Here is an 11,259-nt window from a genome sequence, read left to right as displayed (position 1 = left end):
TTTGTTTAGGGATGATTTCAGAAACCTCTCCTAATATTTCTAACTATTACAAGAAGCTCTTCTCTAATTTAAAAAATTACACCTACCTCCCATATGATTAGCATTTCAGTAATAATATAGATCCAATATACTAACTTTGTCCTCAAAAGTCCTAAAATACCCCTTTGTTACTTAGAATGGCGAAAAACTCACTAATAAATTTCTTCCACATTGCAACTATTGTTAACAACATAAGCACCGCCCTAACGAACTCAATAAACCACTTTACCTTAATTCCCATATTCTCATAATTTTGATAGCCTACCATTGCCGCCCCAAAACTTCCCATGCAAATCAACTATGGCAATTAAAATTTGCGTTCAACCTAATCTTTAACCTCATTTTTTTTGGGTCTAAATTCAATGTTTGAATTGACCAATGTCACTATCCAACCTTGTCGATGCTAAAATAACATAACCCATCAAGAATACCAATACGGACCAACCAAAAGCAACACTAGAGACCACATCTCATGTCTCTAGGCAAATCTGATTGCAGTATTTATATTTCAAAATTCTTTTTTACACAACTGATATAATACCGTAACCTTCCTTAATCCACATTCCCTTTTTAGCTATCACTTTCATTTTCTTGTATGTATTCTGTATTACCGCCATCTTTTTTACCTTCGTTTAGTTTGACAACAAATATGATCCGGCAACTTGTCATTTTGCAATTTCAATTCAATAATACTTATAAAAAAGAAAAAAAAGAGAGAGGATCTATTTGCGAAAAAATAGTGAATTATGAGATGCAGAAAAAAGAAGGTAAGAGAGAGAGTCGGAAAGATATAACAAGAGTTTAGTTTGTGTAGCAACCGTTACTTTAAAATGAAAGTCTCGTTGTAATTGTAGGATATTTTTGTTTGTAAGAATTATTTATAAATAAAGGATATTATAGTCATTTTACTACATGAAAGGAGGTTAGTGTAATTATTCAAACTTGAAGAGAGGTGAATGAAATTATTAGAAACCTCAAGGGAGGTTTCTGAAATTATCCCTTTTGTTTATTCATCTCTTGCATGAAAAATTACTCAAAGCTGATCAACACGGTAAGAGCCTTGGAAAGGGGAAAACGTTCAATTCCATTTGTGGGCTTGGAAGCATATCATCTTGGGCTAAGATTTTCCCATGCAAACAAATTTGGGCTAAGATTTTTGGTTTTCTTGCGTTTCAAAATATTTAGTTAAATGAGGAACGCTGGCTCAATTATTAATATATCTCTTCTCTTAATTATGCATACCCATCAACTTCCTAAGCGTTTCTTGCAACTCCCCTAGAAGTTTCCCCATGGCCTTTCAGTGGCAACCTTAGTCTTAATCAGCTGCTTATCAATCATGAGCATGTAGAAACTTTAGTAAAAATTAAAAAGGAAAAAAAAAACACTTCTCCTTCGCAAGTAGAACTCCTCAATTCCCAAAAGAATTTGAAGAATCAACGTTATTAATCTCCTCAATTCTCATATACTTCTGGGCAAACAAATATAACAAGAAGACAAAGTTGCAATAATTGATGGCTTAACTTATATATTATCAATCTCCACGCTGTAGCCCATTCACCAAATTTGTCTGCATCTCCACGTTATAACAAGGGATTAGGTTGGAAATGAGGAGAAATTGGTTCCTTGTTAAGTAATTTCTGGATTAAACATAAAGGAGTGACTAAATACAACTATTCTGTGTCAACTGTTAAGGCCTTCATTCCCATTGCGTCCCCGTAGTTGTAGAGTAGGCGTGGATAAAAATCCAACCATATGCCTCCTTCTAAGAAGCTACATGATGAAATGGACAACATAAATAAATATGTTAATAAATTTCCACCAACTTCCCCACTTGCAATGATAAATTAATGTAATTTCTCAAATCTTTCACGTAATCCTTTGTTATTTTCCCTGTATGTGAGCAATTGGTTAGTTATTCATGAAGACTTATAATAGCTTAAAAAAATTACCATTGTCCAATATGGAAAAAGGGGATAAACGCTTGCAATGTGCATCTTACTACATAAAAGAGTGTTTTTTGATAAGCATAAATGTACATTCGAATATGCACAAATTATATATGTGCACATACGAGTGCCCTTATATACACATAACGGTTAATTTGTAATTTAGCTTGCAACAAAATTTTTTTTTTATGATATATGAATGATAGCCCTTACCCCATTTACAAATTTCTTAAAACTTACCACCTATTTGTGAATTTTCACTCTTCTCATTCCTTTTTTTCCAAATTTTCCCATAAAATTAAAGGGAAATAATTGGCTTAATTAATTTAGACTATCTAAATCCTGCGTTATAATAGTATAGCAAAAACAGCAGTCTATATAAAAAATTATTCATACCAACAGTAGCAAAATTGTCCAGATCCTGTGCCATAAAAGCATAGCAAAAAAAAATCCATAAAAACAATCAATTATACCAACATTGTGGTAAAACTATTAATCTTTTGACTTTTTGCATATGAAATGGGGAGGAAGACCTTGACTTAGATATTGTAATGCTCAACTCTTTAAATCACTCATGATGGTCTCCTATTAGTTCAACTCTTATCATTGATTCCTCAACACTCAACAATCATACTCGTAGAAAATCAAAAGAAAAACAAGGAAGAAAAAAAAAAGTACCTACCTTTGGCAGTCTCAAGATTTTCAGCCTCCGCAAGCTTGCTTGTAAAAATTTCAGGTACAATGAGATCATATCTATCACAATTTTGTAATTGTCACGGTTGTTTCTTATATCATCAAGTACATAATTGTTTTACTTGGCACATAAATCTTTGTTCAATTGTTGGAGCATTAATTCGATATTTTTGGAGTTGCTTCTTAGTAGTGAAAACTAACGAAAACATAGTACACACTTTTGTGTATTTGCAGGGTCTCAGCATCTTCAAGATAACTTGGCCTGGAAATTTTGGTTGTCCGAGATTGTAAGCTAAAAGGACATCATGCCCAATTAAATTTCGTAATATTGAAAATTTTTCTCACTGCATTCATATTATATATAGCTTTTCGAGGCGCAAAAATCATAGATTACTTGCTTTTCTGTCAACATGGATTGCTCTCTTCATGCTTTTCACATCATTGGCATTTTTGGGCAAGAAAATTGAATTTTATCATAGTTGCAAATTCTTATCAACTTTTAGAGAAGATAAAATGCGAACAAAGGCGGTATAAGGGCTGGATCTGGGTCATAATGGGCATATATGTGTGTGTGCGTATTTATTTATTTATATTTATATATTAGCCCAGACATATTCTTATGTGTGTACACTAGCCTAGCCTCCCATATATGTTTGTGAATGTATTAATGCAATCTCCCCAATTATCTTTTTTTTTTTATCCTTACAATTAGATCTTGTTGAATCTAAGTCAAAATCCAAGTTTTGGTGTCAATTTTATGGTACAAGCAAAAGGATAAATACACATATACATACTATGGGAACCAATGATATTTAAGTTAAATTTGTCTCTATCCTAGTATTTAGTAATTGTAATAGACATTCTTTGAAGAGAGTGTACAGTATTCAATAGAATTTTTTTTTTTTTTTGGATTTAAAAGTAGATGCAACTCTCTAGAGATTTGCAATATACTTTTTGGATTTAAAAATATGTGCAATTCTTTGGATATATCTGTAAATGTAATGGTTTGAATTCCTAACTTGTAGCCAGAGTTGCATCTCATGCTTTGCAAGGTTGCCAAAGACAAATTGGTTGATAATCAAAAACAATTCCACTAGACAAATTGGTTTGAACTTCCTTCACGAGGGGCCGTTATCATGAACTCGTAAGGCCATTGGTGGTCTGCTTTGCTGTTAGTTCAACTTTTACCATCCTTTCCTCGACACTCAACAATCATAATACATAATCTTGGCAGAGTCTCAGGGTTTTCAGCTTCCTCAAGTTTTCTAGTCAGTTTCAGGTATAATGAGATCATATCCATCTGAAATTTGTAACTTTTGGAGCTTTCTCTTATTTCACCATGTTATAATAGCTTTGCTTGGCACCAACATCTTTATTCAATTATAATTCATTCATCAAAACTCAACGATTATAGTTCTTGTAGTAGCGAAACATATACGGATAAAATATAATACAATTTTTTTTTGTCTTTTGGCAGAGTCAGGCGATTCTCAACTTCTTCAAATCTTCAAGATTACTTGTCCTAATTTCAAGGTACAATGATATCACACTTGATTTTTTATTTTTTATTTTTTGAAAATATCACATTTGATCTTGAATCTGTAAATTTTGGCAGTTGTTTCTCATTGCATGATATTATATTTAGCTTTGTGAGACCCGAACATCTTGGTCACTTGTTCTTCTTTCAACACATGGAGTGCTCTGTTCCAACAGAGGGCAGAATGGGATGATCCAAACCTGAACCTAACTGATACTAACAAAACTAAATCTGAGCACAGGATGGATTTATAGGCGTAAATTGATCCTGTCGAGTATGGAAACATATACGGATAAAAAAAATCTTTTACGTAACTTAGAAGCTTTTACGTAAAATCTTAAATTTTTATAGAAGTTTTCTTTTGTTATAAAAAAAAAGATGCATATCAGTTTCATTTACTAAAATGCTTAATTGGACAACTTCATGTTTATACGGTCTTCTTTCTACAAAATTAAATGTTTTGGAGCACGTTATGAGTTTATGTACGCATGGGATGAGGAGAGTAGTCTAGTGTAGTACTGTAGCATCCTTCCTTTCATTTTTTTTTTCAAAAAAGCAAAAGAAAAAAAAGGAAAAATTGTTGACATATTTTTATCTGGGTAGGGTGTTTTGCGACATTTTCTTCCTCTTCTTTTGGAGGAAAAAAAAATGTGTGTGAGCCATTTTTATCCTGACATTTTTTAGGGTATAGCTCCTATTACCCTGTTTCGTTTAGATCTTTAAATTGATATACTCAAAATTAAAAATAATGAAATAAAAAATTACCCAAGGTATCTAACTCAAAGAATAAAGAAGTAGGTTTTCGTGCACAGTTCTTCTTTTCTTTTCTTTTTTTGGACAAACAAAGAACATGCATTTTCTTGATGATTTTTTATTTTTTAACAGATGAATCACGCACTTAAATGAAAAATAGTTAGCTGCATCACAAAATTAATGGTTCTTAGAGATATTTTGTACCTATGATGTGGGTTTTTACCTAACAATTTATGCCAACTCTCACTCAGAACCCCATAAAGATTGGAATAAGTCATTACATAGGAAAAGTATTTCGGAATTAAATATTACATAAGAGGAGTATTTCTACTAACTCAATAGTAGAGAATCCGTAGGGTAATGTATGGAAGTGTTCGGTGAAATTAATGAAACACCGAAATTTGTGGGTTTAGATATTCTATGATCAATTCAGTGCTTCAAAAAATAGTTTTTCTTCTAAGTTTTTCAAAATCAATCTTCAAACGTTTTTGTCATTTCTCCAAATATTGAATGAACTATTCAGTCAGAAGAATTCTAGATTAGCTAATAGCTGAACAATTATTGAATTGAGTGAAAAACATTTTCTTTTTCTGGTTATTAATCTTTACTAAACAATCTGTTGTTTAACGTTCCGCTGGCAACTTTTGATGTTTCTCTTCAATTTTAATTTTCGGATTTGCTTCAATTTGCTTTATGCACCTAAGCTTGATATATTTTTAAATTCTAGATGATACCATCAGTTGGGAAAGCTCTGGCAGAAAAGGCTGCAGGAAAGATGGCAGAGTTGATTGTAGTAGATTACATGGGAAGGAGCGACATGGACAACAGGCAATCCCTGAAAAGGAATTGGCAAGAATTGAGCTGCAAAGCATCTGACATAGAAGAGGAAGTGCATAGAGAAGAAATGTCAGGTAAAAAGAAAAGGAAACGTGAAGTTGACAGTTGGTTGAAGAACGTTAAAAATTTAAGTCCTGAAATCGATGCATTGGAAACGAGAGGATCATCTTTGAGGCTTCCACTAAAGGAGGATCCTGTAGGAAAGCTGCAACTTCAGGTGAAAGAACTTGTTGATCAGAGCCGTCATTTCGATGGGCTTGTGCTCGATAATTATGACAACATCGGGGAGCCATGCCTGCCAACCAAATTGTTTGGAGTAAAGTTCGAGGAAGCTAAGCAGAGAATTTGGCCATGCTTGGTGACTGATAATATATCAAGCATTGGGATTTATGGTATGGGTGGAGTTGGTAAGACCACACTGGCAAAGCACATCAAGTACCATCTCTCAGAAAAACCCAGTTATCAAGTGCTTTGGGTTACAGTATCTCAAGACTTCAGTGTCACCAGTTTGCAGGATAAGATTGCTAATGTCTTAGGCATTCGTCGTCTATCAAGTAGGGACGAGGAAGAAGTCAGGGCAGATATATTGCGTGGGGCATTCAGGAAAATGAAGAGATTAGTAGTGCTCATATTGGATGATGTTTGGGAAGAATTTTGTTTAGACAGGGTAGGGATTCCTCTTCATCCAAGCAAGTGCAGATTGATTTTGACTACACGCTCACGGGAAGTGTGCGACAGGATACAATGCCAAAGAAAATTTGATTTGCAAACTTTGAACACAGACGAAGCTTGGGATTTATTCAAGTATAAATTTGGTAGCGAGACCTTGCTTCACGGAGATTTTGAAAATATTGCCAAGTCTATTGTGGGAAGGTGCGGTGGTTTGCCTCTTGGTATTATCACAGTGGCTGGAAGCATGAGGGGTGTGAGCGACATTTGTGAGTGGAGAAATGCATTGGAACAATTGAAAACATGTTCAATTGGGTATCATGAGATGGAACGAGATGTGTTTCCCATCCTGGAATGGAGTTTCAATCGATTGAATGAATGTCTAAGGCATTGTTTCTTGTATTGCTCTCTTTATCCAGAAGATAGTGATATAAGAAGAGGGAACCTAATAGACCTCTTTATTTGGGCAGAGCTGATGCCAAAACGGAACTCAAGGTCAGAAGAATTTGATGAAGGTCACACAATATTAAACAAACTGATAAAAGTTTGCTTGCTAGAAGAAACTAAAGATTTAGGAAGGAGTCGTTGTGTGAAGATGCATGATTTGGTCAGAGATATGGCATTAAGAATCACGAACGGAAAATGCAACCTACAGATGAACGGGGATGTACCACGGTTCTTGGTGAAAAGCATAGGAAAGGGAAATTCTCAAGTAACACTGGAACCAAAAAAATGGGCAGAAGATCTCCATGCAGTCTCCTTTCATTCATTTTCATATCGACAACCAGAAATAAAAGTTCCGCCAGCCTGGTCACCAAATTGTCCTAAACTATCAACCTTGCTTCTTTCTCAGGTTTCCATAGAAGAAATCCCAGATTCATTCTTTCGGCACATGTGTGGACTTAAAGTTTTGAATCTATCTCAGTGCTATGGTATAACAGAGCTGCCTAATTCTGTTTCAGACTTGGTGGATCTCACTGCCTTGATTTTGAGGTATTGTAGAGACCTCCGATCTGTGCCACCACTGGGAAAGCTCAAGCAATTGAGGGATTTGGACCTATCCTCCACTAAGATTGAGGATTTACCTGAAGGTTGGGAGTTACTGGTCAACCTCGAAAGGCTTAACTTGGACGAGTGTTGGAGTTTAAGACGAAAGATAATAATACCAAAAGGGACATTTTCCCAATTTCACCGTCTTCAACGGCTATTATTGCCACACTATGGTAGCGTACAAGTTAATGATCCAGAAGTGTTGAACCAATTAGAATGTTTTAGAGGATGTTTATCTTTTACGGACTTCTATAAAATTACTCGGTGGCCAAAATACTATAATAATGTTTATATCAATGACATCTTAATTGAGGATCCGAGTTTGGCTGATGGAGTGCGGAGGTCCCCGGAGAAACAACTGCATTTCCGTCAGTGTAAGCTTGGTAGAGGATCGAACTATCTGCCAGATGATATGACAAGTCTGATAATCGAGGATTGTGAGGGCAGGGGCATTAGGTGCTTGTCAGATGTTTTTAGAAATTTTATAAATTTAAGCCACTTATATGAATTGAAAATCAAGGATTTGGTTGGAATAGAGTTCCTCTGGCAATTGTCCTCTGCTTCTCCACGTGATCAGTTGGAAGTCTCATCTTTTAGTTCACTCCGTGATCTCAAAGTGCTACGCCTCCACAGGTTGCCAAATCTGGTTGGTCTTTTTTACGGAGAATCAGAACCACATTTGCTTCCAGCTGGCACCTTTTCTTCCCTTAAAGAATTGGAGATTTCTGAATGTCACAACATGAAGCAGCTATTCACGGTGCAGTTGCTGCAGAACCTTCAAAATCTTGAAACATTAGAAGTTAAAGATTGTAAAGGACTGGAGGAGATAGCAGCAGATGGCAATGGATTAGGACAAGGAGGAGAAGAAGGCACCCAATTGACTACATGTGAAGGAGCCACCGCCACTGTCATCCTTCCGAAATTGAGGCGGTTGCGTCTGGAAAACCTGCCACAACTGAAGAACATTTGCAAGGCAGCCATGATCTGCAATTCAATCAAGGAGATTATAATATTTGATTGTCCAAAGGTAAAGAGGCTGCCTTTGTTTCCTCCTACCATGAACGGACTACCATCTCTTCCCAGAACTCTTTGTAAAATCAGGGGAGATAAAGAATGGTGGGAATCACTAGAGTGGGACAATCCTTGTGCCAAAAATGCCCTTGACCCATTTTTTTCCACGCTGTGATGGGGTAATTGAAGACCACTTGTTTGATCAAAATCCTGACTGGCTCTCATGTACGTGTTTTCTCCCCTTCCTCAAATGTTACCAACTGTCCCCACCCTTTGAGGGTTTTTCCCCCAAAATGATATGCTTCTCCACTAGCATAGAATTTGCTATTGTGTAGGAATCGATATTAATACTTTACATATTGAGCTCAAGGTTTTTTTTTTTTAACTATCTTGTGGTGCAGAACTGCTAACACCTTTTGAGTTGTTCTGATGGAAAAATAGATTTAAGTACATTAGTTTCTCTTTCTTTCTTATTTATTTTTGAGTTCAACGTCGTTATAAATTTCTTTATGTCATTTTCTTTTTTCATTTTAAGCTATTGCATGTTCTCTGTCTTTCTCCTATTTCTAGTGAGGCTCAAGTTTTCTTCTGCTGACAACCTTCCCTATAATGCTGAACTACGAACTGCACCATTTCTTTTATCCATCCATACAATCTGCTGCATACAGCTTTTTAATATTTTTTAATTTTTTCTTATTTCTATAAATTTAAATATTTTATTTTCTATCTCTTTCCTCCTTCTTGTTTGTTTCTGAATTTAGTGTCTTTATTATTTTATTCTATAAATGAGCTGATCTCTAATTTTTTTTTTCATTTTTTCATTTCTTGCTGTTGAAAGTTTTCCCCTTCTCTGAAGATGCTTTCTACATAAGTTACGGGGTGTATATGTTTGCAAATGTTTAAATTCCAAATTTCATATTGAGAGCCACAATAAGTTGGAAGGAAGGAAGTAGAATTACAATGTAATTTCCATGATCGTACTTGCGTTAGTATCATGGATGAGTTTGCTTTTTGTTTCTAACTGTACCGAAGGCGTGGTCTTAACCTCTGGGTTCTTATATTCTAAGGATACCCCTTTTGGTGGGACAGCATTACTAAGCCCCTCACTAAATGGCCTTTCTTATGGGAGGAGGCATGCCTTTCTTTCAATTGGGAGCTCAGAAAATTAAGGTAATTTGGAATGATTGTAGTGTTACATGTAAAATTACATGATGAAATAGTGAGAAAAAGATGCCAATTTATAGACCATAAATCCTTTATCCTACTTTCTATGTCAATTTCTATTTTATTCTCTATTTTTTTCCACATAACTTGTGAATATACGGCATGGTTTATTCACATATTAAGTACAAAGTGTCGCATGTAAAGTTATACGACAAAATAATTAGATGTGCATTGTGATAGAATCCAAACTACTTTCTGAATCCAAACTACTTTCTGAATCCTAAAGAGAAAAACTATCAATGGAAATAAGTAAAACGTCGTCATATTTTTTGTCTTCTATTACTAAGCAAGACAAAGAGGTCATGCACTAAAAATTGGGTAAAGTGCCCCATTGACAGGTAGGGGTGGCAATTCATGACACGACCCGAAAACACGACACGAACCTAACACGAAATTAATGGATTTAGGTTGAGGTTTTGGGAGTTCGGGTCAGAATCGAGTCAAACCCGATGAACCCGAAAATAAAACAGGTCAATTTCGGGTCAACCCGTGGTGACCTGATATGACCCGTTTACGAATTAAAACTAATTTAATAAACATAAAAATTATTTTATCTAACTAAACTAAATCATTCTTTTTTTCCAAAGGCATTAATTACTTAATCCTAAATGAATTTATTTAACTTGTGTGAAGTTAAAATTATTATATTTGGACAAATAATATATTATGTTATTTTTTACTTTTATGCTGTTTTAATTTATTTTATATTTGGTTTGGGATAAAACACTTTTATGGTGTTTAATTTATTTTAGATTTGGTTTGAAATTATTTATTTAAATTTTTATCACTTGATGATGTAATTAATTTTGTGAAAAATTGATTTTATTAGAAATTACAGTGATAAATTAATAAATTAAAATTAAGTTTCGGGTCATTTCGGGTCGATCCGCCAACCCAAAATTTTCGGATTCGTGTCAGGTACCCTGACCCGTTTCGGGTTGGCAGGTCGGGTTCGGGTCAGCAGGTTCTTTGTTATACTTAGACCTCAACCCGACCCGCCAACCCGAACCCAACCCGATTGCCACCCCTAAATGACAGGTACAATAAACTTCGGTATGCGCATTCATACGTTAAATTATACATGATACAAATCCATAATTATTTACGACTCAACACTTATTCTCTCATGAGCCCTGAAACTAGACTTAACCTCCAGATGAAAATCTTAAGCCCTTTATCCGAAATGATTGTGGTAAGTTCATGGACTTAACTACAATAAACTCAGGCATAATTCCATCAGCTATTTGTCTACATTTTGGGCTTGTGGGCTTTTGGTGAATTCCTAAATTTCAGAATCTTTAATGAACTGTAAAATAATTAATCAAATCGTTTTGCCCCGAGGCCCAAACAGAGTTTGGTGGTAGAAAGATTAATTATTCATAATGGAGATGTCATCTTTGAGTTTGACTCGCAAATTTGCCCTCTCCCCCATTTCCCACTTATCTAACTTGGAGGATCACTTGAGTTGTTAAGAATGAAAAGATAATTTAAAAGTTGATT

At 35.0% G+C, this 11,259-nt stretch overlaps 1 protein-coding gene across 1 annotated transcript; it reads left to right on the top strand.

Moving 5' to 3' along the window:
- The first annotated feature begins 5,695 nt into the window (after positions 1–5,695).
- On the top strand, positions 5,696–8,710 carry LOC113771631 (disease resistance protein SUMM2-like). The gene has a single exon (XM_027316203.1). The coding sequence runs from the start codon at positions 5,696–5,698 to the stop codon at positions 8,708–8,710; it is 3,015 nt and encodes a 1,004-aa protein (XP_027172004.1).
- Positions 8,711–11,259: the final 2,549 nt, after the last annotated feature.

The sequence above is a fragment of the Coffea eugenioides genome, chromosome 5 (assembly GCF_003713205.1).
Source record: "Coffea eugenioides isolate CCC68of chromosome 5, Ceug_1.0, whole genome shotgun sequence".
NCBI classification, from domain to species: Eukaryota; Viridiplantae; Streptophyta; class Magnoliopsida; order Gentianales; family Rubiaceae; genus Coffea; species Coffea eugenioides.
This window is presented reverse-complemented; position numbering and strand designations above follow the sequence as displayed.

Bases quoted from the DNA above. Each gene is read 5' to 3' on its own strand.
- LOC113771631 (XM_027316203.1), top strand. From the start codon at position 5,696: ATGATACCATCAGTTGGGAAAGCTCTGGCAGAAAAGGCTGCAGGAAAG.